The sequence below is a fragment of the Rhinolophus hipposideros genome, assembly GCF_964194185.1.
Source record: "Rhinolophus hipposideros genome assembly, chromosome: 17".
In the NCBI taxonomy this organism is placed as follows: Eukaryota; Metazoa; Chordata; class Mammalia; order Chiroptera; family Rhinolophidae; genus Rhinolophus; species Rhinolophus hipposideros.
In genome coordinates, this window is record NC_138063.1 from 58,750,866 (window position 1) to 58,776,594 (window position 25,729).

At 53.8% G+C, this 25,729-nt stretch overlaps 1 protein-coding gene and 1 long non-coding RNA gene across 2 annotated transcripts in view; one reads left to right on the top strand and one right to left on the bottom strand.

The window, feature by feature from the left end:
* Positions 1 to 8,462: 8,462 nt before the first annotated feature.
* Positions 8,463 to 16,975, bottom strand: GATA2 (GATA binding protein 2). Its single transcript, XM_081078111.1, has 6 exons — positions 16,764 to 16,975; positions 15,886 to 16,159; positions 14,837 to 15,478; positions 12,966 to 13,111; positions 10,862 to 10,987; positions 8,463 to 10,399 (listed from the first exon to the last, which is right to left on the bottom strand). The coding sequence occupies exons 2-6, from the start codon at positions 16,112 to 16,114 to the stop codon at positions 10,100 to 10,102; spliced, it is 1,443 nt and encodes a 480-aa protein (XP_080934237.1). The 5' UTR covers positions 16,115 to 16,159; positions 16,764 to 16,975; the 3' UTR covers positions 8,463 to 10,099.
* A 1,373-nt stretch (positions 16,976 to 18,348) lies between these two features.
* The window catches only part of LOC308509702, an 8,475-nt gene continuing 1,094 nt past the window's right edge, over positions 18,349 to 25,729 (top strand). Inside the window, exons 1-3 of the long non-coding RNA XR_013995238.1 lie at positions 18,349 to 18,713; positions 18,817 to 19,110; positions 25,047 to 25,729. The exon at positions 25,047 to 25,729 is cut by the window's right edge and continues 1,094 nt beyond it. This is a non-coding gene — a long non-coding RNA (uncharacterized lncRNA). The remainder of the gene's footprint in view (positions 18,714 to 18,816; positions 19,111 to 25,046) is intronic.

Consider the following 25,729-nt stretch of genomic DNA (forward strand, 5'->3'; position numbering starts at 1 on the left):
GGGATAGTGGATGGGGGGAGGGGGGTTGTCACTGTGTGAGGGATATAAATGATAAATGTCTAACTATTACATTGTTTTGTGCACCTGAAACTAATTTTAAAAATGTTAAAAAAAAAAAAAAAAAGAATTCTACGTATGCAAAGGAAACCCTGGTGAGAACCCAGCCCCAGCCCTGGTCAGCACATGACTGCAGCCTTGTGGGACCGTAAGTGAGGGCCCAGCTATCACGTATTAGTAGTTGTTTATTACACTCTGTGGGCTTCTGACCCACAAAGACTATGAGATAATAAATGTGTATGGCTTTAAACTGCTCAGTTTGTGGCCGTTTGTCATATGCAGCATAGTACCATGGTGTTTGTTATATTAGTAGCTATATTTTTGGATATTTGAAATGTTTTATAACTGAAATTAAAATATTAGGGAAGATCCCTATGATATAAAACAGAAAGCAACAACTTTCCATGACACAGAAAGAAAGAACAAAACAAACACACACACACAAAGCTCACTGACACAGACAACAGTATGGTGGTTACCAGAGAGGAAGTGGGTGGGCAGATTGGAGAGGGTAAAGGGAGTTAAATATATGGTGATGGAAAAAGACGAAATTTTGGGTGTGAGCACACAATGCAATATACAGAGCATTATAGAATTGTACACTTGAAGTATATAATTTTATTAACCAATGTCACCCCAATAAATTTAATAATAAAAATTTTTAATGAACAGAAAAAAAAGATCTCTATGGCAGAAGAGACAAGTTGCAGAGCATGAGCCTGAGGCAGGGGGTGGGGAGATGGGTGGTGGGAAGGAGGGAAGAAGCTGGCACTACAGCAGTTGTGGATGGAGTTGACCTTGAGAGGTAGAAAAGGGGGCATGGAGGATGATGTTTGGATGGTGCCAGTGCTGGTGTGCTGTGATATGTGTGATAAAAGTCCCCTCCTTCCCAAAATTCTGAGGAAAAGAGGCCCATTCCTGCATCTCCTCAAAGCTGAGGAAACCTAGATCACATCCCCACCACCCAGATCAGCACAGCCAAACCTGGGGGAGGAGCAGAGAGAAGGAAGAAGGGGGAATTTTCCCAGAATCCCCTTAGGGGATCCCACAATGTGAGGGGGGATGGAGGGTAGGAGGGACAGATGGGGTGGTGGAAGGAAATAGCTAGAAAGAGTCACTAAGTCCCCTCTCCAAAGAGGCGACCCCTCCAACTCCAGCCTGCTTGGCAGTGAGAACAATTCTGTCCTGCCCCTTCCCAGGGCCTGAGGCCCCCTTATTCCAGCCCTTAGTGGTCCACAGTTTCCGCAGACAGACAGGAGGGACCTTCTGTGGGGAATCTGCCTGGGTGGGGAAAGGGTGGGGTGAAATGCTGGTAGCATCTACTAAGTAGTCAGGGGCAGGGTGTTGGCAACTCCCAGGGACCCTGATAGAGTTAAATGCTGTGGAAGAACGAGAAACAGAAGGGTGGGCAGATTGCCCTGGATCTGAAACATCCTGGGCTTCTAGGAGTTGAGAAGTGCGTGGGGGCTCAGTCTGAAGACCAGTGGGCTGAAGTGGCTTCAGCAGAGGGTCTTTTTGCTAGGTGGACTCTTCAAGGGCTGAAGACCCTTTGCCTTCCTCATATTATTCTTGCAAAAACCCTGCAATGTGTGGTTTTGTTTTACTGGTGAGGAGTCAGGATTCAGAGAAGCTAAGCCTCTTGTTCAAGGCTGTGCAACAAGGGAGAGACAGGTATTTCCACAGCTAGGTCTTCTCCCTGAGCTACACTGTTTAGGGACTAGGGAGTCTTTGAGGAGCAAAGGGAGGGAGAACTCAGATAAGTCTTCCCCTAGGATCTTTGCATGGGGTTTTGAAGGATAAAGAGGAGTTCTCCAGGCAGATCTGAAGGAACATCCCAGAGAGACAGACCAGTCAGGAAAAGGCAGAAAAAAGAAAACAGGTTTTTGTTAATGACTCTTGATTTTTTAAACTACAAGAGTGACACATAGTTATAAGACATTATAATAACAGCAGAAGTTTATAAAGTGAAAAGGACCCTCTTCCTCACCCTCTCCAGTCTATAGTACTTCTCAGAACTAAAAAACTAACCATTATTCATTAGGTATATATCTTCCCAGATATTTTTCTATCTCTGCACAAACATTTTTAAAATAAAAGTCATGCTGTATATATTGTTCTGCAATTTGCTTTTTTTTTTCTTTCCATATACCTGCACTTTTGCTTCCTCTGCCCCAGGGTTTCTGTGAGGCACACCTGAGGAGGGCTCAGTGGGCCAGAGAACATATGGAATTTTGATCAACATTCCCACCAACAGCATGTACCAGGTCTGTTTCTACATATGTCTGGCCTTTTCCATTTTTGCTAAATGAGAGGTAGAAAGTGGTACCTCCTTGTTTCATTTGCATGTATTTGATCACTTCTAAAGTTGAGTGCCTGTCCAAAAGTTTAACTGGATGTTTATTAACATTTCTATTGGGAAAGACTTCTTTGTGTAACCTTTGCCTGATTTCCTCTTTTTGGGGGGTGAGGGGTATATTTTTTATTATATATTTATTTTTATGTTTTGATTTTTTGCATATTTTGAAAAATTATCTTCCATTCTGTAATGATTATTTTAAAATATTTTTGTCATTAAAGCTATTAAACCTCATTACAGAATATTTGGGCAATGGGAAGAAGAAGGAGGAAAAATCATCTATCTCATAGATGTTGCCATTTGTTAACATTTGGTGAAAATACTTTCCTCTTAGCTGCTATAATTATGGTCATGATCATGTTATACATACATTTCCATTCTGACTTGGCGCTAAGAGCATAACCTTCAGGAGGGATTTTAAAGGCTTTCTAATGAATGTCCTTTGGTTTCCTTGCCTCCCTCCCATTCTAATGTGGCAAATACACATAACATAGAATTGACTGTCTTAACCGTTGTAACCTGTGTCTGGTTTAGCGGCACTAAGTACATTCACACCGTTGTGCAACAATCACCACCATCCACCTTCAGGAGTTTTTAACCTTGCAAAACTCTGTACCCATAAAACATTAATTCTCCATTTTCCCTCCCCCAGCCCCTGCCACCCACAATTCTACATTCTGTCTGTATCTTTAAGTGACTTTCCTAATTTAAAATCATTTGCGGCCCGCCAGGCGGCTCAGGGGGTTGGAGTGAGGTGCTCCTACCGCCGAAGTCGACAGTTCGATTCCCACATGGGCCAGTGAGCTGCGCCCTCTACAGCTAAGATTGTGAACAACAGCTCTCCCTGGAGCTGGGCTGCCTTGAGCAGCCATCGTGTGCCACCATGAGTGGCCAGCAGCCATCGTGAGTGGCCGACCGACTGCCTCAGCACGGGGAATGCGAGGCTCATAACACCAGCATGGGCCAGGGAGCTGTGTCCTATACAACTACACTGAGAAACAACAGCTTGAACCAGAGTGGGGGAAGGGGAGACAGAAGAAGGGGGGGAATAAAAAATAAATAAAAATCATTTGCAATTTATTCATATTTTTGCAAAACATCATGCAGCACAAACAAAACTTGTCTGCTGGCTGGATAAGAACACAAGCTGCAGGTTTTAGATCTGAGTAGGTGTTCACACAGCAAAATGCTAACCAGCTAGTTGTTCCAGCTCTGCTTGAATGAATAACCCTCCACCCTTGCATTAATTCAGAATACCTTCTTTGTCGTTCATTATCATGCAGATAATAGGATTTGCTTCAGGCTTACTCAAGTCTGTGCCATTGATAGGTCTGCTGATTCTCACAACAGAATCTCAAGGTTTGAATGATTATGATCTGATCATAGAATCTTGTTTAATATTGGAAAGTGTTTTACACACACACACACACACACACACACACACACACACAAACACACCTCACTTTATTTTCCTTAATTTTCTGACTTGTTCCACTGGTCTTGTTAGTTTTTCCAGAGAAAGTTTGGAATCACTTTATTATTTTGCCTTAAAAAACAAACGAAAAAACATCCAGTGGACTACAGAACTCGCTCAGTTAGGACAGTCCACCTACTTTGGGAGCAGCTCTTCTTGTTTGTCTTCTTTCCGGCCCGAGTGATGGCAGGCATTCCTCCCAAATCCTATTCCCCTGGGGCAGTGTCTATTCTGTGGCCCGAGGGAAGGGGAAGGCTGTTTTCCTAGGGCTGTGTCATCAGAAGACAGCAGGGACTTTTGGAGAAGGACAAGCTGGTCTCTAAGAATTACAGAGGGGGTTTGGTTTCTTCCCACAGAAAATGAGAATAAGACTCTGGGCCTGAAAGTGTCCTGATAGGAGGAAGAGAGAAGAGGTCCTGGGTAGGCTAGCCCCACCTGGGTGCAAACAAATGGAACAAAGGCCAACCCACCTCAGGCACCCTGGCAATAGGCCTCTCGAAATCATAAAGGCACCACTACCTTGCCACTTGCAGCCCTTGGCTGGCTTGCCCTGCCCTGCCTAGGAGCTTTGAGGCCACAACACCAAAACTGTTTACCCGCACAGAACCCATTGTTAGAAGCTGAGTATTTTATGGAGGAGGGAACAGAGGAGCAGAAGCCCCTGAGCCTGGTTCTACTGATCTGAAGTGAATTTGAACCTGGGACCCGCCAGAGCCAATGTGCTTTCCTTGCTCCTGGAGGTCACTCCTCCCCACTCAACACCATCCCACCATGGCCACCACAGCCTTTCCTGGAAACAACTCCTTTGTCAGAAATAGTCCCTGCCCTCTAAGAATTTCCTGGGTGCCAGAGCCAGATCTTTGTGTATTTCATTCCCCACCCAAATGCAGAGAACAAACAGGGTCCATAAACATTCGTGGGATAAAAATGAATTTATTTAGCAGACATTTGGGAAGCACCTACCACAAGCCCACGAGAGATAATGGAGATGCCTAAATGACAAGACAGACACAGTCTTCACTCCCTTGGACCTGACACTGACGGTGATCCCCTCCTCTGCTTGCTGCCAGCTGGCTGCCTCTCCGCATCTCCAACAGGGCCTGGTACTGCGTGTTGCAAAAATAGGGGTTGGCAGAAGGAAGGTAATAAGACTGGGGAGTAACAGAGAAACAGGGGAGGCTTCTCTGTGGGCTCACTCTGGGCTCTGGATTCTTTTTTACCTTTTTTTAAGTATAAATTCTATTGGGGAATATTGGGAGACAGTGTGTTTCTCCAGGGAGTTGTCCTTCAATGTAGTTGTGGAGGACGCAGCTCAGCTCCAAGTCCAGTCACCATTTTCAATCTTTAGTTGCAGGGGGCGCAGCCCACCATTTCATGCGGGAATTGAACTGGCACCATTTCATGCGGGAATTGAACTGGCAAACTTGTTGTTAAGAGCTCACGCTCTAAACCAACTGAGCCATCCGGCCGCCCCTCCGGAAGATCAGCAGCAATTCGTTGTCTTCAATCTAGTTGTGGAGGGCACAGCTCACTGGCCCATGTGGGAATCGAACAAGCAATTCTGTTGTTCAGAGCTCACCCTTTAACCCACTGAGCCGTCCGGCCGCCCCTGGGGTCTGGATTCTTGAGTCCAGGCCCTGAGCCACACTCTAGCCCCTGGGCTCCATGTCGTCAGTGCTAAGTTCTAGGTTATGAGCTCCAAGCTCTAGATTGTGGATTTAGGAATCCATAGTCAGGGCCCCAGTTCTGGGCTCTATGTTCTGAGATCTGGAATCTGAGGTCCAGGTTCTGGGCCCCGGACTCATAGAGTTCTTGGATGGAAGTTCTAGATTCTGAGCTCCAAGCTCTAAGTTCTGGACTTGGGGGTATGGGCTTTATGCTCTGTGTTTCGGGTTCTGGTTTCTGAATTTGGGGGTGCAGGTTGTAGACTCTCAGCTCTGAGTTCTGGGTTTGGAGCCAAACATGTAGGATGATTTCTCTGAGGCCAGCTAGAGTCATTACTGTGTGCTTCCTGCCCAGAATGTAAACTCCTCAAGGGCAGGAATTTGTTTGTTTTACTCACTGGTGTAGCCCCCACACCTAGAACAGTGCCAGATGTGTAGGAGGTGTCCAACAGGCATGTGCACAGTGTACACTTGAGTGCATGATCGGAGAGACACACAATCCTACACTCTGAGCTGGAACACAGGGGAGCAGGACCCTCCCTGCCCTCACTGCGGCTACAGGTGGCAGGAGGGGATATCAAAATGCTGTGAGCTGGGGAAGGGCTGGAAGGGGAGCTGCTAGGAGGCCTGAGAGGACCCTAGTGTTCAGATGGGCAGGCAAGTGCCCACCCATCTCCACACCCAGGTTGGTTTCATGTTTGCTCTAGGCTTCTGTTCCACAGGGAATGGACATGGGTAGGGTAGTGGTGGCACACCAGGGATAGAGGTGTCCTGAATCAGAGTCCTAGAGATGCTCTTCCCTCACTCTGTCTTGCAGGCTGGGGCATCTGGGATTTCACAGGAGGCATGCTGGTCTTCATAGGACCAGTGTTTCTATGGCCCCTGCCAGAGCAAGCACCCTGCCAGTGCCAGCAGTCTGGAACAGGAAGATTGAAAGGAAAACCTCTTGGACCACTGGACATCAGGACTGTCAAGGAATAAGGAGGTTGGCAATCAGAAATACTAATCATCAGGGACTCAGAGGACCAGAGATGATGATGATGATTAGGGTAAAAGGAGACATTGATCGGGGACATATGACTAGGGCGACTTACAATTAGAGGGGGTGGAGTCATGGGGAGATGATGTCATTCAAACTCTTGATCAGAGAGGGTAGTGGTAATACATGAAGGACGAGGAAGCTGTGCTCAGAGATCTTGGTGATCAGAATGATTGTTGATTGGCTATGTCATTGTCATTGATTAGGGACATAGAGGATTGAGGATGTAGGCAAGAGGAGCATTACTGATGAAAGCATTTAGTGCTCATGTCCTTGATGACCAAGGATACAGGAATATTGATGATCAGATTCATTGACTAGAGACATCCAGAGATCTTGGTGGTATGTGATCTACCGCAGATCAAAGGCATCAATGATTGGAGAATTTAGTGATCAGAGAGACACAGGTGACTCGTACTACCAATGAACAGGGAGGTTGGTGATCAGTGCTACTGGTGATCAGGGGTATAAGGGACATTGGTCCTCAGGGACTTGGAAGATAAGGAGATTCAATGATCACTAATGTTGGACACTAAAGAGCTTGGTGATCAACATTAACCAGTCAGGGGTATTGGTAACCAGAGTCACTAGTGACCACATTAATAGTCTGAAAATTTGATAGTAAGAGGATTCTATGATCAGGAACGTTGTTGGTTAGAGATGTTGGTGATTGGAGACAAGTGACCAAACACATAGTTAAGGAGTCATTGGTGATGAGAAATAGCATGATCAGAGATGTTGGCGATCACATGACTGATGTGATCTATCATTGATTAGAAAAACATTGATCAATGACATTGGTGATCATACTTTTTGATGCCTAAGACATTAGTGACAGTGCACTGATGATCAATGCATTGGTAAATAGGAAATTGGGTGATCAGAGGCGTTGGTGATCATAGACATGGTGAACAGAAATAATGCGGAGACATGCTCACCAGAGATACTGGCATCTAGTCACATTGAATAGAAATATTGAACAGATATGCTGATCAAAAACTGGTGACGGGTTCGCCGGTTAGCTGTTTGTTAGAGCTAACACCAATGTTACTGGTTCGATTCCCACAGGGACCAGCGAGCTGTGCCTTCCACAAGGATTTGACTTGGAGCTTATGGGTCCTGGAAAAACACACTGTTCCTCAATATTCCTAAATAAAAATTTTTAAAAAAAGAAAAAGAAACATTGGTGATGAGATATTCATGATCACGTATAATCCTGGTGAGCAAGGACAGTCACTGGAGACACCAGTGATCACATTTTGTGGATTTTAGTAGTCAGACACAATATCCATCAAAGGCATTGATGAAGTATTGGTGATTTAGTACTGGTGACAGTTGTTAGTAATTAGATGTCTATGATCAGACGTGTTATTAATCATTGAATATCAGTCATGGTGGCTATCTCTGATGACCAACATCATTGATTAAAGAGGACATCAACCAATGACATCAGTGATCAAAGACACTGGGAATGTTGGTGAACAGATAGCTCAGAACTAAGAGCTGAGCAGCACCTGAGAGGAAGTGGGTGTGGGCTCAGTCCTTATTAGGTTCTGCAAGAGCTCCAATGGAGCCCTCAGGAAAATGATCAGCGTATGGTCCAAGGGCCAGAGAAGCCACAGCCTCCCTGAGCCTCTCCAGTATCTACCCAGCCCCCCAAATCCCCAGTTAGCTAATAATGAGGAGATTCAGATGGAAGGAATTTAGAGGACTGCCAGTATCTCAGGTGCCAGCCTGACAGGGCCCCATCCCCTATTCCAAGAGCCCTTCCTTCCAAATCACTGGGCTGTTAGGAGCAGTTCAGTTTGACCGCTAATCAGTGCACCAGGGACTCAGCTGCCTCAGGAGTCCATAATACAGGACAGAAGCATTCACAAAAAGTATTTTATTATTCTTAACAGTATTCACTTTAAAGGAATAGGAGGATAGCATACATTTTTTTCAGACAATATATAAATGTTGTACATAATTAACAATAACTTAGTTCACTAATCCAAAATAAAACAAGCCAAATAAAACATAAAAACAGAAAATGCTGCCGATTCTTCTTATGCAGATGCTAATACAAAATAAGTTATTTCTGGCGGTGGTGCCCCTGCAGCGATCGCCTGCCCATATTGCACTTGGTCAATTATATCAGCACAATCCTCCTCTTGGGCCTGGCCTCGCCAGCCGCCACACCCCACCACCACCACATACAGAGTCTAAACTCAGACACAGTTATGTACAGTTGTACCTTGGGAAGAACCCAGACAACCACAACAAAGCAGAGCAGAACCCAGGTCTCCTGGGACTCCAGCAGGGTCGTGGCCTCTCCCACAGTCTTGGTACTGACCCACCCCAACGCCTGCCCTTGCCACCTGCCAGATCAGCCCCAGGAAGCCAAGAGCAGCCAAGGCCCTTCCCCTGGCCCCCAGCTCCTCGTTCTAGGACTGTGGGATCCAAGAACTTTTCCAAAAATTGCGAAACTACAGCCTTGGTTTGTAGATTTTATTCCTTTCCATAGCAAAGGCTTCCGTAACAAAGTACAATTGACTGGACCCAAAAAGAGTTTAAAAATAAAACAACTAACTCATCAGCGAGTTAAGCTTATGCAGTTTTTTTAAAATATTTTTTTCTTTTGTCTCATAGTGGGAGGACAGGGGGTCAAGGGGTTAGCAGAAAAAGAATGTATGTACAGGGGTCCACCTGGCAAGAGGCAGGCTGTGGCTCTGCCGTTAAGGGGACATAAGTCACACCAACTTCAGCCTCAGAGCCAGGGGAGCAAACTGGGAGACATTTTCCCTCTCAAGAAAATGTTGTTTCCTTCCTGTGACCCAGCCCAGGCCTGGGAATCTGCGCAGGACTGCCTGTGATTGTCTCTGCCCTCCAGGGCCCACCGGCAGGGCACGCACTGGCCCAGCCTCCTGTGGGCAACAACCCCTCTAGATTGGCTCAGCACAGCCTGGGGCTCAGCATTTCAGAGAGGGAAGCCTGAGGAGAAGGTGTGGGCTGAATTCCCCTGCAGATCTGCCCTCAGAACCCTGGCAAGCGGACAGGCCAAACAGCACTTGGCACTAAGGAAGACTGGGAGAGCCTGGGACAGTTCAGACTTCCCAAAGTCTTCCAGTCCTTGTTAGAAACAAGAGCAAATAAATTATCTTTACCTACTCCCTTTTCCTTATGAAAATGGTTTCCTTCATTTGTCCCTGGCCCACTCCTTCTCTCTTCATAAAGTTGTCCTTTCTGCTCTCCAAAGAATTGTAGGTGATGGAAACCCCACCTGGATCGCAGCTGGGTGAAGGCCACCTCTCAGCCCCAGGGAGAATCTTCACAGTGACTGGGGACTGCTGAGCAGAGCGCCAATAGACGAGGCAGCAAGGGGTTCAGGCCAGGCCGGTAGGAAAGGCATCAGTCTTCCGAGAAGGGCAGACAGCTGAGGTTTTGGTTCACCCGTCCTGGGAGCACCCAGAGTTGAGCTGCTGGCCACCCTCCTCTGCATCTGGCTGTCTGTTTGTGGGGTTCTGTCTCTAGCCCATGGCGGTCACCATGCTGGATGGGTGGGGATGGCCAAAGGAGAGGCTGGAGGAAGGGTGAATGGGCGTTGGGGTGGGCAAGATGTGTCCCGAGTGGCTGAAGGGTGGGATGTGGCCTACAGGTGCCATGTGTCCAGCCAGGGCAGCAGCGCTAAAGGGGGAGGCCTTCTCCTGCATACACTTGGAGAGCTCCTCAAAGCACTCCGCCCCCTTCTTATTCTTCTTGGATTTGTTGGACATCTTCCGGTTCCGAGTCTGGATCCCTTCCTTCTTCATGGTCAGCGGTCTGTTTACCTGGAGGCAATCATAAAGACCTCAGGGGGACAAGTTCCCTTCCCAGAGCAAGACCCCTCACCCCATGCTTTGCCTTGGGGCAAAGGCAGGTCTGAGCTTGGGGTCCCACCTCCAAATCACCAGCACTGTCATGGTTTCAGGAAGGATGCTTATCATTGTGTGGGGCTGACCCAAACCCTGCAGGGCACTGAGCCCACTAAATGCCAGCACTTTCCCCCATCAACACAACCAAAATCCTCCCCCTGCCCACCACTTTTGTTTTAAACAGAGATACCTGATGGCTCTGATGTGGGTGGGGACACCCCCAGCCAGCTTGCCCTCTCTTATGGGAGCCCTTCTGGCTCTCCGGGCTTTCCCAAGCCAAGCCAAGCTGAAGAGTGTGGCTGGGGCCTCTCAAAGAGGCAGCACAAAGAGCAGTGGTCCCAGGGGAGGGGTAGGTGGGTGGAGTGGGGGCGGACTCACATTATGCAGCTTATAGTAGAGGCCACAGGCATTGCAGACAGGGTCCCCATTGGCGTTTCGGCGCCATAAGGTGGTGGTTGTGGTCTGACAATTTGCACAACAAGTGCCTGCTCTCCTGGCGGCTGACTGAGAGGGGAGGGGCAGCATGAGCAGGCTGGGCTCCCATGCCCCACATCAACCAGCCTCCCCGACCCTTGCCCCATACCCACCACACCCTCACCAAAACCCTCACCAACTTAGCCAAGAAGCCAGAAATCCCCCATAGGGGTCAAGGCATCGCAGAGCTGTGGACATTTAGAATTTGAGATCTAAACAATCACAGAACTTTAGAATAAAGAACTCTCAGGAGCCTGATCCCACAATCAAAGGGGTTTCAAGAGCTGGAAGGAAAAATCAATCTCCTCCTCCAATCACCGAACAATCTAACTCTATAGATGGGGAAACTGAGGCCCTGATAAGGGCTCTTTAGTTTAAAAACCTGGTTCCTTCCTCCTTGACCCCCTGGGTCTAGAGTTGCTTCTGTCTCCTCCCACAGGACTCCCCTTAAAATCCAAAATCCTGGGTGTGTCAGTGTCCCGCCTGAGGACAAAGCAGGGGGACCCTATGTGGCCCAGCTGTGGATGTAAAATATTTAGGGATTCTTGCTCAAGCTGCGTTGTCCAACATGGTAGCCACTAGCCACACGTGGCTACTTAAATTAAACTACAACTTAATAGAAGTAGAAATCCCGTTTCTTCAGTTGCACTGGCCACATTTCAGGGATTCAGCAGTCACAACATGAGCTGTAGTTTACCATAGTGGACCGTGCAGATGTAGAACATTTCCATCATCATAAGTTTATTGAACATGCTGGTCTTTCTGTTCAGCCCTTTGTGCCCCAAACCTCAGAGTTCTAACTCTCCCTGCCCCCAGCCCCTCAAGGAATGCAGGACAGAGGTGATCTAAAAGTGAGCGTCTGCTTCCTGGAGAAGGGAGTGGAAAGCTTGTAAGAGAAGGTTAAGAGAATCTTTATCCAAAAAAGCCAAACCCTTCTCCAGGGTCAACCTGCGCCGGCCCTACAGTCACAGATTGAGTTCCCCTCAACACATCCCAGAGAACCTCCGACCTCCAGCTGCCGGTGGGGGTGGGGGAAGCTTGAGACCAGCAGAGGCTGGAATGGCCGCAGGCTGGAGCGTAGTCCCACGGGGGACTACGGGCTGCAGCCTCGGGGCGGGGAGGATTGAGAGTGAGTAAGCAGCCTGAAGCTGGAATTCTGACTCAGGGGCTAGCATCGTAGCCTCCACCCCTACCTGGCCCTCACCCGCCCTCGCTGCAGGGGGAAAAAAGGGGGCCCCCGAAGAGGCGAGCGACTTAGGCCTCGTAAATCACTTTGCCCTGAAAAAATATATTTATTATTCTTAGCATTTTACACATTATTTGCAGAGTAGAGAGTATTAGAAATTTCAAAACAGCCCAGCGAGAGGCAGGACTGAGCTGAGGAGAGACTCTAAAATCTCTCGGAGTCCGGAAACAGATACACGAAGTTTCCTTATCTTCAGGCTGCAGATGTCCGGATAGGAAACTCCGGCAGGAGATCCGAAAGGGCATTTTTAAAAAATCACTCAAATGAAAATACACAGTATAGGTGACTCCATGGAAAAATAATAAAGGGCAGGTTTTTTTGGTGGTTGGTGTGAGTGTTTTATTTAAATAGGCATGAGGAGATTGTGTGTTGGGAAGCGAGAGAGCTGCCCAAAGCCACAAGGAAAATTACTTCATGGCACTATTTTTAAAAAGAGTTAAACAGAGGCCATGGGGATGGGAGCTGGGCCCTTGGACACTCAACTTTCGTTATCCTTAAGGGGAGTGGGAAGAGGGTCCCTGATGGGCTGCAGAAGAAATCTGACTTGAAAAAAATCTGGTCTGAAAGAATGGTGACTCAAACTGGGCACCAAGTGATTTAAAGATAAAACAGGATTTCAAGTGGCAAATCATCTGCATTTGAAGGATTCTGTTGTTATTTTTTCAATTAACTATCGGCTCCTGCCCAGGTTAGTGTCCCCTGGGTGCCTCCCTGCGGCCACCTCCCCAGTCACCTGCTACCCGCCGCACACCCGCTGCCTACCAGTCTGCGCTTTGGCTTGATGAGTGGCCGATTCTGCCCGTTCATCTTGTGGTAGAGCCCGCAGGCATTGCACAGGTAGTGGCCAGTGCCATCTCGCCGCCAGAGAGGAGTGGCTGTGGCCCCACAGTTGACACACTCCCGGCCTTCTGAAGGGGGACAGGGAGAGACACCAAGACTGCTTAACTGACAGTCACAGGAGGGAGTCAGGGGTGGGCAAGCAGGCGCCCATCAGGTAGCACCCTCAGGCTGCTTCAGGGGGTGACTTTTAGTCCCAAACTGGGATAGAAGAGGGATCCAAGGAATCTTCCCCATAGGAGGGGAGTTCAGAGAGTAGTTTAAGGCCAAACTCCCTCTTCAAAATCCTCTCTAGAGGAAAGGGGAACAGGGAAAGAGGGAGAAGTGCGGCCAGGGCCACAGGGGTTCTCGGAATGAACGACAAGGAGAGGGTATTTACAACAAACTTTGCAAATGACGGGGCTGTGGCAGGAGTCACCCATCTTGACCTGGCGGGCCTCTGGCCCCCTTTCTGGTTCTGCTTGTCTTCTTTTGTTTCTCTCCTACGCCCGCCCCCCCCCCCAACCATGTCAGCCATCTCTCTAGTCTGTGCTCCATGTCCCTGCCCTCAGCCTTTATCCTGTCTTTCTGTTCTCAGTCCCGGGTAACGTCCTTCTCTCTCCCCAACTTCTGCCCTTCCACTGAGGCCCTACAATACACTCCAGGACTTGGATCGAAGTTGTTGTTCTTTAAAATAAAATAAATAATAAGTCCTTTCGTTTTTAGGCTAATAGATTAAGCAGCCTTGGTTTTTTGCTATTTGTTGGCTTTTTCGTTTTAGTTTCTTTTGTTTTTGTTAAAAGACCAAATAGAATGTAAAACAAACTTGGGAGAAAGGACTAATTAAAGGCAAGCTACCTGGTCTGAGCAGAACAGGGACCCTGAGGTGAAACCAAGGTGGGTGCCGGTGCTAGCCGGTGGCAGGCAGCGATCAAGCTAGGTAGCTGCGTTAACATCATGTTACCTAAGAAACCTTTCCACATTTAATTTAAACTAAATTGTCAATATATATGGGCAAGAAAAGGTGGGTCCCAGACTCAGGAATAAAGGTTTTTAAAATCTTCCTCTTCCCCAGTTTAAAAGGATTGGGAAGGAAGCATCTGACAGCAGGACCCCCCACTAGCCACAGATTGTGCTCTATAGCCAGATTCTTGGAAAAAAACCTAGGTTCTCCCCAGGGAGCTCCTGCTGCAAAAGAACAGAGGCACCTACAGTTTCATCCCCTCACTCAGCCTTGAGGGAGGGAGAATGAAAGACTTGCTAGGGGGCAGGGAGCAGGAACAGGTCTCGGGAATTTTGCTTTGGGGAAATCTCCCAAGGAGATTGGGAGCCACTGAAATCCCAAGATTAGACTGATTGAGTTGGAGAACCAGATTCCTTTAGGGGCTGGAGCCTCTGGAGTGTACCAACAGCACGCACACGTACTCACAAACGCGCACGTACACACAGCCTTGCTGCTCTCACCTGCATATTATATTCTCACACTGAGTTTTCATTTCAGATTGAGGGAGAGGAAGGGAGAATTCCCCTTCTGTGTTCTGGTCTGGCAGTAGCCAGCCTTGGAGGGGAGGGTGCGAAGTGGGGAAGGAAAATAAACTTTGGGGGCCACCAGGCACACTTAGGAAAAAGGCAAATGTTCCAGGGCCCCGTATCCCCCATTCTGGGGTCTTAGACATCTGTTGGAGGGCTCTTAGAGAGGGACATCACCTATTCCCAGATCTGGGAAACTGACATTGCCTTCTCTCCCATATCACAGCCCGACTCCGCCAAGCACAAACTGTCCCCACTTCCACTAGGCCCCGAGCACCTGCCTTTACCTGAGCAGGAGCGTGCCTTGCTGCGCTGCTTAGGGGTGAAGCTGGAGGCAGGGCCACCCAGGAAGCCTCCAGGGTGAAAGAGCCCGGTGCTGTAGTCGTGGGCAGCAGCCGGCACATAGGAAGGGTAGGTGGGGATGGGGTGGTGTGTGGCAGGCTGGGTGCCCACAGCAGCCAGGCCTGGGCGCAGGGGACTGCCGCCTTCCATCTTCATGCTCTCGGCCAGCGAAACCTGGTACTTGATGCCGTCCTTGTCCTCTCCCCGGGCTGTACTACCTCCTGCGGAAGAGGACGCCGGGGAGGCAGCCCCGGCAGTGCTGGGGTCCGGAGACACTTCCTTGGGCGGCGTGGGTGGGAAGCCGAAAAGGTGGGAGCCAGTGTGGGCTGCAGTGGGGGTTAGGGAGGTCACAGAGCCCCCGCTGCCTCCCCCGCTCCCGCCCGCGGCCCCTGGGTACACGGAGAGGGGGCCTCCGGGGCCTCCAGCTGCTGAGGGGTGCAGCGGCGTTTTGGAGAATGGGCTCACGGTCCAGGGGTTGTGATGGTGTGCTGCAGCCGCGGACAGGGCTGCTTTACTCCCGTCCAGCCACGGCAACCCCGGGCTGTGCAACAAGTGTGGACGGCACATCTGGCCTCCGGTCAGGCGGGCTGCGGGGGGAGAGAGAGGGTTTAGGATACTGAGGGGCTGGGCCCAGCCAGCCCTTGGATACCCAGGACCACAACTCACAAAACGACCCGCAGTAACCCCTCCCTAAAGAAAACCAGAAACGTAACAAACTGCCAACAATCCGGAATGTCAGAACAAGTGGCACAGAAGGAACCTCACTGGACAGGGCCTGGAGGGAACCCCCAGGGGCCAGCTGGAAACGGACAGAAACCCTGTGGGACCCAGACGCTGCCTAAGAGGCCGCTGCCCCCACCTTCCCCGCCCCCGTTTCCTAGCTGCTCCGATTCCTGCGGATCCCACATCCGGGAAGCAGGCAGCCGGGCCCTCCTCCCCTTCCGCGCCTGGAACGCGGCGCCACTGTTCCCAGTTACCCCCCGGCCCGGCTCACCGTGCGCAGGGCTGTAGGAGACCCGCGCCCGCGCGTGGGCCGAGTTGGTGTAGTAGGGGTTGCCCTGCGAGTCCAGGTGGTTGAAAAAGACGTCGACTTCATCCGGAGGCAGCAGCTGCGCCGGCTCCATGTAGTTGTGCGCAAGGCCCGGGTGGTGCGAGTCGGGGTGCTGCGTATTCAGGACCGCCGGGTGCGCCATCCAGCGCGGCTGCTCCGGCGCCACCTCCATGGCCGGCGGCGGAGGATCGAGTTCTGGGCGGAGGCTGCGGCGGTTCTGCGCGACCGAAGGGGATGTGAGGGGTGCGCCCGCAGCCGGACACCCCGAACCCCCGTTACGGAGCGTCCCGAGTGCCGCTACACCCGCAGAGCTCAGCCGCGGACCAGCCCGGGTAGGAGGAAACCTCACAGCTCAAAACGAAAGGAAGGCGGGGGACAGGATTCGGCTGTGCACATGGTGACCGCTGGTGCCTGAGCCACACACCCGTGCACACGGCGTAACACACCGGTTACCCGACGCCAGTTACCCCGACCAACGCACACGCGGTTGCACTTCAGTCAGACACTCACACTGAACCCCCACCTTCCCGCACACACAGAAAAGGACTAAAAGTTGGAGACAGGGGCCCGGGGACTTCCTGGGGCACATGGCCCTGGCGACACGCACACACCTACACTTGGTGCCGGCTCCACTGACCTTACCCCCACTCCCAAGACGCTCGGGCAGCCCCCCGCGCGCACTCCCAGGCTTCACAGTCAGGACCTCTCACCAGGCATACTGCAGCAGTCAGTCACCCACAGCCTGCCCCACGCCTTCAGTTCCCACAGAGACCTCTCAGAGCTTGGCGTGCCCCGGGCCAGCCCCGGCGCCCCAAACTTACACACGCAGCGCCACCGAGAGAGGGGCGCAGCCTCGGAGAGGGGAAGGACCCGCGGAAAACCAGGGGTGGTGGATCCAGGGAACTGCGCGTCAAGCGGCTGGCGTGGCTCAAGGGATGGGAACGGGGGACAGCGCACGCCTCGGCCTCAGGCCCACCCGGCTCCGGCCCCTCGGCATCCTCCCGCAGCCTTGGCGCCAGCTCCCGACTCCTGCACAGACATGAAGTGGGGGCCGAGCACGCCTAAGAAGCCCGCGCCAGCCAATCAGCGCCACGCGCCGCCCAGCCTCCGCCCCCCATTGGCTAAGGCCTCAACTCCTGCCGGACTCAGGGACTGACCCGCAGGTCCCCTCCGCCCGCAGTCGCCCTCCTAGCGCCCTCACCGTAGCCCCTGCTGCCAACGCCCCCTACCCGACTCTCACCCCGAAGGCTGACAGCTGCGCCCCCTCGTGCGGACACTCCCGGATCCCCTTAATCTCTGGGACCTCCTCCCAGTAAATAACCTCCAACTGGGGCCACCTCCCAGGGAGCCCGGGACGCGCAGGCTCTGGGTGTCTGGGTGTCCCCCTCCCCGGGGCGCCAGCCCTTCCACTCTCTCGGATCCCACCTCCTTTACCACCGAACGTGATCAGTTGAAGTCCAACTACCCACCCAGACCGTTCACTCCCCCAACTCGGGCGCTGGCTGGGCGGTGTGTTTGCGTGTGTGTGTGTCTGGGGGGGGGGGGGAGCAGCTGCAGGACAGTAGGAGCAATGGGGGGCAGGAACTATGGGGTCCAGTGGGCACCTGAGCCTCGTGCACGAGGCCACTTACGACTGTGCTCGACTGGGTGTAGGTGGCCTGGCCGGAGACTCCACAGAAGGGGAGGGAGCGTCCCCTTCCCAGGCGTGGCCTTCGCAGACAAACGGGCCGAACTGCCTAGGGCGAGGCCGTGGAGACCCGGACTGGCGCCGGCGCCGACTCGAAGGAGACGCCTCCGGGCAGGAGGAGGCATTTTTTTTTTCCCTCCCAGGGTTCTCTAAGGCGGCCCCTGGGGAGAAGGAGGGGATGGTCTGAGAACTTGGTCCCCTAAGTCACCTGGAACTGCTCGTCACACACCTCCAGTACAGAGACCCAGCTCTGTGCGTGGCGTGGGCCCCGTGCACAAATCACCTGGCTCTGTCCCCTGGTACAGACGGAGGAGACCAAGGCTTCAAGGGAGCCCGTGACCGAGGAGGGGGTTCGGGAACAAAGAAATGTGGGGGCATTTAGACAGGTGCGGGGAGAATGGGGAGTAATCAGTGTCCTCCAGCCCCTTTCCCCTCACTGGGTCCATGGCTCTCCAGGCAGATGCCCAAGAGATCCCAGGTGGGTCCCGGGCCGGAGGAAGGGCGGGGGTCCCGGCCACCACGGGAGCGTGGGGGGAAGGGCAGCGGGATTGACACTCGGTAATTGGGTAACTGGAGGCGGCTTCTCCGGCCGGGCGGCCCCGCCACCGCGACGCCGGGCCCCTGACGTCACCCGATTCGCCAGGAAATGAACTTTTTAATAATCTGAGAGGGAGGAAAGCCCTCGGTCCCCTCGGCTCGGGGGGAGCCCGGCCTGGCCCAGATCCACCGACGCGCCCGTCATCCTCTCTCAGGCTAGCTCTGGGCAGCGCCAAGGGGTCGCGGGCCCGCAGCGGGGGCCTCCCTCTGCTTCTGCGTCGGGCTGTGGCACAGGTAAAGGCGCGGGGCGGGGGGTGCAGAGCCCCATTCGGCTGAGTACCAGCGCGTCTCCAGCCACTGGGGACCCGCCTGCCCTGACCCGCCGCTGCGCCTCCCGCGCGGCTCCACTCTGGCGCGGGTGCGGCCGAGGCTTCTCCGAACTCCGCTCGGCGGGAAAGGAGGCCTGCGCCGCCGGGGAGGGGGCGCCGGGATCGGGAGCCCGAGCGTGAGGCCCCGGTTACCCGGCCTCCGAGGTCGCGCGGAGCAGGTGAGTGGCCTCAGTGCCTCCTGGTGCGCTCTCCCAACAATTCCCGCGGTCTTACCAGGACCCACTGTCTCTTCGTAAGTCTGTCTGTCCTCCTTGTCTTTAGCTTACGATTCTTTGTCGACGCGTAAAATGCGGTCGCCGAGAAGCCTGGAGCCTCTTTTGCGTCCCCGGAGGCTAGCTGGAGGTTCTCAAAGACAACGCGGCCCCGGGGACAATCGCCAGTGTCCGGCAAGGCTGTCTCGCTCGAGCTCGAACCCCGGGACCCCGCGTGAACGGCGCACGGCCTGCTGGCGAGCCGCGGGGCCCTGCACACCGGCGCCAAACGCAAGCTTCCCGTGGGGAGGCGATCGGCGCTCGGCCTCGCAGAGGCGACCGCTCCGAGCTCCCGGAAAAGCAGGTAATTCACCTTTTCGTCCCAAAGGCGCGGTTCAGATTATCCCCCGTTTAGGTGGGTCTGCAGGTTTATCACCCGAGCTTAGCTTCCAGCTCCAACGGGGGAACCTGAAGCCTCTCCGGGGCAGCGTTCTGGCCACCACAGGGGTGGAGGTGAGCTGCCTGGCCAGGCCCCCTGCAAGTGGCGGCCCTGCGTTGCCCGCCAATCTGGAGCTGAACGGAGCTCGGGCGGGGATTTAATTACCCCGCTCCGCGGCTCAGAAAATCGCTGCGCGGAGAGCTTAGCAGGGCAGTTAAGCAATGCTTGAGCAGGGGCCTCAGGAGATACGCTCCGGCCTGCCTTCCTGCAATCCGGGCCTAGACAAAAAAAAAAAGAAAAGAAAGAAAAGGAAAGGGAGCCCCGCCAGGTCTCCCGAGGCTCTGGGCTTGCCCTGCTCAAAAAGGCAGGCAGGCAGGCGTCCGGCTTGGCCGAAGCCTCCACATGGATTGGGACGCCTGCGTTGGACGCGGGACACTGGACTGCCGCGCTCTCCCGCAGGAACGAACCCGCCTGGGAGAGGAAAGCCAGGCGCCAGGCAGCAGGGTGCCCAGCTGACCAATAAAGGGGGGCTGCTCGTGAGTGTATGTCTATGACAGAGCGACACCAGCCAGGCGCCTCGCCCACTGGACAGCAGTGGAGACCCTTCTATCACTTCTGCCCCAACAAACGCCCCGGGAGGCTCAGGGCAGCCCCCAGGATCCGCGAGGGTGGCAGGGACATCCTCCGCCGAAGGAGAGCAGATTTACTTCCGTTCACGGCCTCGGACTTTGGGGTCTGCCGAGCACCTTCGGAGGGACACGCTCCGTTTTTCATTTTTCTGTCGGTTCCTAAGAGTTGTTGCAAATGTGGGCTGCTGCCTTTTGATCGCACTCAGATGTTACATGGGAGTAAGATTTCACTAACGACTGGGAAAGAGCAGCAGCGGAACTGAATTTTCTGATGCCCTTTCCACGTGACTCGAGGTTCGGTGGCGGCGGAGTGTGGGGCAGTGCCGCCCGCGATGCTCTCGGCCCGAAGCTGGGAACGCAGGGATCCAAAGCCCGGCTCTACAGGGCCTCAGCGGCCTGGGCCGGGCTCTCGACTACCTAGGTGTTCCAGGCCCCACGTAGCCCTCTCCTCCGTGCCCTTTGTTTAAACTTCGCTCATCGGATGTGTCCCCTCTGGGACCACAAGTTTGCCCTATTTGCAGGCTAATTCTTCTCGCCTTTTCCTATGGGCATCTAATTGGGGGGGGGGGGCGGTTGTTCAAAGAAATCTGTTAACTTAAGGACTGCCCTCCACAGAGATACTTAATTTGCACCACAGCGGCCTCCCAAACCCACCCTGGCAATGCGCCTTGAGGGGTACTGAGGAGGAAATGAGGGCCTCTTTAGCCAGAGGGGTTCAGAAGTCCCCTCCAGGGCAAGGCCTCAGATCTGCGCAGGTCACAGCAATGCCTCCAGCGGGTTTCCCCAGTGTGGGGACCAGAGAGCTCCAACGGCCCCTCCTTTCCTTTGGACTTCGGTTGCAGACCCCCGAATCTGAGGGCTCCCTCTCCTCTGGCTTCCTTGCTGGCTCTCGCACTCCATCTGTCTTCTGAGCCCCTTTGGAATCGTAAAGACCGGCGCCCAACCTCTTAGACATCTCAGCGCCTGGGGTAGAAGCGCTTCGGAGATCCTGTATCTTCTCACCAGGTTCTCACCCCACGTCCAAGCCGGGCCTCCTCCCGGAGAGGCCTTGCTGAGACGTCAGACAATCGGGCGTCCTCCGCGAATAGCCATGGTTTGCTCGGAGCGGCCCGCGGCCCGCCGCCTGACAACTGGTAAATCCGTTTCGTTGGATGCAATTTGTTTGCAATTTGTCAACCCGGCTGGAAAACGCTCTCCAGACGCCTGGGCAGCCGCACTGGCCCTACCTGTTTCTCGAATCCTGCCTGCTCATAAATGAATCCCAGCGTGAGGTGCCTTCATAGACCCAAAGCTTACAGCCACACGTTCCCGACACCTGGAGATGTGGCTTTTTCCAAAACAACGAATTTCCTTCCGTGTTTTCCGGGAAATGAGCGGCCGCCACGCCCGGGAGCCTTGAACGCCAGACCTTTCCTCTCGCGGTTGGGGCAACCTGGAGTTGAAGCCTGGTCTCCACGGGAAGATTCTAAGTGCCGGGCATCCAGACGGACCCCAACTGCCGTCCACGCCTCCCGGCCACAGATAGCCCAGCCCGCGGGGGCCCCATTCTTATTGAAATCCCACTAAAGGGATTCCAACTCCGACCTGGGACAGGGGATAGGCTTCCAGACCCGGAGCTCTCCCCCACCCACACGCCAGTCGCACAGGATAAAGGGCCGGGGCTCGCCGCGCGCGGGGGCGCAAGCCGGGTTAAGCCGCGCAAAGCCGGGGCACGGGACCCGCCGGCAGGTGCAGACGTGGCTCCGCCGCCTGGCTCCGCCGCATCCGCCACCGCGGCCGGGAGACGGGGGTGGCGCAAACAAAGGCCTTCGCTCTAGAGCCAGGAGGGGGGCGCTTTGCAAGGCTCTGAGAATAACCGGGACTCGCGCCCTGTGGCTCCGTCTGAGAAATGGGAAGGCGAGACGCCCGAGGTGGGCTTGCTGTCTTCAATTCCCCAAACACTCCCTCAGGTTTAGGTCCCTATGACCTGGGGCTCGAGCGACCTGCAGGGCGAGTCCGAGGCACCACACGTCAGGGGCCACCTGGGCAGGCAGGCGGTGCGACTGGGGTGCGGGTTGGGTCGAGTACGGGGGCTGGAAAGGCCCGGGTCAGGCAGGGACGCGAGGGGGCACTTACCGAATGCGACGCAGCGGGCCGAGCCCGCGGGCGGAAGCGGCCGGAGCGGGGCGGGGGCCCGCACGGTGTGTGCCTCGGCAGGCCCGCGGGATCCGGCGCGGGCCGGCTGGCTTCACCCGCAGGGCCCGCCCGGCGCGCAGAGCGGCCGCGTGCTGCGCGGCGGGCCGCTTTTGTTCGCCCGGTGGCCGACCGGGGCGGCTGGCGTGGGGACATGGAAACGCGCGGCGAGCCCCGGCCGCGCTGGTCTCCCTACCTCTCGCTCCCCCTACTTCTCCCTCCCCGTGCCTCAGCAGCCACTGTTTTTTGTTTTTTGTTTTTAATTTCCACAGCACTTTGAGGGAGCGGGAGAGCCGCAGGAGAGCAGGAGGGTGCCTGGGTTTCTGGGCCCCTTCTCCCTGGTCCAGTGACCCGCGACGGGCCGAGGGCCGGCAGGCACTCCAGGCGCACACACCCCACTCCCTCAGTATTCCAGAAACTTCCGTCCTCGCAGGGACGTACATACGCGCACCCTTGCTCTCAGGGATGCACGCACAGAAAGCCCGAGTGTCTCTCTTCCCAGACTCTCCCGGGGGACGCTCTCGAGCCAAAGGCACGCACACACACACACACAAAGATGCCGGCTCCTCCCCAACGCATTTCCAGTACTGCTCACACAGACACGCACACATTTGTGCACACGCATTAGCTCAAAACTATGGCTGCGTGGACATCCTCAGCCAGGAGATCTGGGTCACGCAGACATGCCCACGTGCACATACTCAAATGTAGCTGGACACTCTGGCACGCAACACCATCCTCATTTCCAGGCTGACTGGGCTAAGTGTAATCATGCCCCCTCTCCCGTCCCATCTATACCCCCAACTCCAGAGCAGACAAGAGCATTTTAGCAGTGGGGTTTGAGGCCTCTCCTTGCACAGGCGGGAGGCGGAAGGGAGTAGAGGACTTGTCCTTTGAAGGCTGAGTGGAGGAGTTAGGGTGTGGGGCTCTTTACCTCAAGAAGCTAGCAGGTTTGTGAGATAGTCCTTGAACTTCCAAAGCCCCTACTATTAAATTGAACTTCCCATTCCCCTAGTCCCAGTCCAGGTACCCAGGAGAGTGAAAGTGGCCTTGGTACCCTGAGCCAAACGAGAAAGTTTTGCCTTGGAAGGACTAAGAAGTCTGTGGTCCTGGGACACTAGTGTGTGCCCAGGTGTGCCCCAGAGATGAGGTGTCTCCAGCCCTCCAGCTCTGTGGGCACCTGCTGTGTGTCTTTCTTTGAAACTGGTGGTGACTGTGTTGCGTGTGTGTGTGTGTGTGTGTGTGCACTCTGTGCATGTTGGAAAATGTCTGTCTTGAGTGCTGCTATGTGTCTGACCATTTGTGAGCACATGGGAAGTCTGCAAAACTGGGTATACTGCTATGTCCATTTCTTTCTGTGGGTCCCCAAAAGCTTGTGTATTGAGAATGTGTGTAGTGTGGGTCCCTGAGAGTTTGTGTATTGTGTGACCCCTGTGAGATCTGTGAGATCATTGTGTCCATGAACCATGTCATGGGAAGTGGGTATTTCCAAGTGTCTGTCCATAAATTGGTGTGTGTTCTTGTGTGGGTTGGTAGCAGTGTATGTATGGGTATCCTGTGTCTATGAATTGGGGGTGTGTGTGTGTCTGTCTTTAACAGCAAAGGGATGGATGTGTGTCATTGTATCTTTGAACTGATGGTGGGAAGACGGAGAGTGTATACAAGTTGTCTGTATATTTGTGTATAACTCCATGTGTGGGCTGATATGTATTGGAGTGAGTGTTTATGTATCTGGGTTGGGGGCATCTGTGTGTATCCATATATCTTTGAAATATGTGCTTCCCTATCCAGTGTTACGTTGGAGTGTGTCCCTGGGTGACACACAGTATGTGTGTCTTCCTAGATCACCCACCATCTGCACCTTCCCTAACCGGCAGGCATCGAGTTGAGCTCCGGGGTGCCATTTGCCGGAGTACTTTCTGTGTCTGTGGGAGGGGGAGATGAGTTGATAAGGCTTATCTCCAACGCCAGTGCCATGCTGAGTAACTGCTCTAATGAGAGACCACCGGCTCCCAAGGCCCCCAGCCTCATTGAGGAGGAACATTGGGGAGCCAGTACTAGGGCGCAGGTGCAAACCTCCAGAAACCCAGCAGAGCCTGAGTATCCACAGGACCTTTTCTAGTTCTGTCTTGTTTCCTCCGTGTGGGGTTCCAGGTGTTACACCCACCCCCAGCCCACCTGCCAGTTCTCTGCTGGGTTGGGTTGGCCAGAGCCAGCTGGAGCCTCCCAGCCTCTGGTCTGCCATCAGAAATATGGCTTTGAGAGGGCAGGAGAATGGGGGCCCTCTGGAGAGGGGGTGGATTGAGAGACATGGAAGCCCAGTGATAGAATGACCATAAGAGACAGGGAACAGGAATGAGACAGAAGACTCAAGAACAGATTTTAAAAAGTGACAGTGTTAGAGGGACAGAGACACTGGTGGGAGGTGGAGGGGTGGTTGGGAACACTCAGAAACAGAAAGAAATAACCAAAAAATGGCAAAAAGGGTCCGAGACACAGGAACAAAAGTAGCAAAAATGTTAACCAGAGAGAGACATGGACAGAGAAGAGGAGAGAGATGTGGGAGGCGGAGAGACAAGACAAAAATAAGAGAGATGGGAAGAGTGAAGAACCCAGAGAGGCTCAGAGCAATGGGGAGGAGAAAGAGCTCCAGAAAGTACGAGGGAGAAGGGGGGACAGGAAAGATGGAGTGGGCGGGATGGATAAACCGAAAGAGCTAGGGGCTCGGCAGTGCCTAGCGTCAACGAGAACACAGGAGAACGAGTGCCAGGCGGCGGGTGGGCAGGGAGGGCGTGATCGCAGAGCCCGCGTGCCAGGGGGGGCGCAGAGGCGCGGGTGGCTGTGGCGGGGGCGGGGGGGGGGGGTCAGCGCGCGGCTGCGCCGCTGTCCCGGGTAATTTTTCATCTCGACCGGCTAATCTTTGTTCCCGGCGAAGATAATGAATAGCGAATCGTTATCTGCCCGGCTCCCGGAGGCTGCCCGAGAATGGGGTTGTACAGGGCTGGGAATTGTTTCCAAAGTGCCGCGGAATAAATGGTGTTCCTTATCTCTGCCTTCCAGATTATCGGAGCCCTTTCAGAGCGCGCACAAAAAATGCGCCGGCCATCGAATGCATCATTTACCACCGCAGATCCGCGCGCTGATGGGCAGGCGATAGCGGTCCGCGGGGGGCACACCAGGCGCCCAGCGCCCACGCTGCCTGCCTGCCTGTCGGGGCACCTGAGTGTGCGCCCCCCCAGTGTGCCCGGCACGTTTGGTTGGACATATGGGTGTGCCAAGTGGATGAGCACTGAACAAGCAAGAGTGTTAGTGTGCTTGTATGTCAAACAAGTGTGCTACAAGAAAGTGCAGGTGTGCAAGCCCATGAGCACACGTACGGGGGGCATGCGTGTTGTGAGTGCCCGGAGAGAAGGCTGTTTGAGGATGCACAGAGGAAAGGGGGTTACACGTGAGTGTGTGCGCATGCGTGTCACTCAGGGGTTTGAACACCTGTGTGAAGGAGTGGGTGTGCAAGCCCCTGTGTACAAGTGTGGAGGATATGCTCATTGTCAGTGCCTCTATGCATCTGCGCACACAAGAGGTGCTGGCCCCTGCCACTCGGGAGGGTGTGCATGTGTGTGTTCAGGTGTGGGTGTGTTACTCTCCTGAATGCGTGTGTCTGGAGGTGTCTCCCCCTACTCAGTGTTTGGGGGCCTGTGTGCTTGTAAGCACTGCATCCATGCATGCCTGTGACTGCCAGGAGT

Excerpts from the sequence above, each read along its gene's own strand:
- GATA2 (XM_081078111.1), bottom strand. The coding sequence starts at position 16,114 with ATGGAGGTGGCGCCGGAGCAGCCGCGCTGGATGGCGCACCCGGCGGTC. Across the intron at positions 13,112-14,836 it reads CAAGGCACGCTCCTGCTCAG|AAGGCCGGGAGTGTGTCAAC; the intron begins GTAAAGGCAGGT and ends GTCCCCCTTCAG. Across the intron at positions 10,988-12,965 it reads TCAAGCCAAAGCGCAGACTG|TCAGCCGCCAGGAGAGCAGG; the intron begins GTAGGCAGCGGG and ends CTCCCCTCTCAG.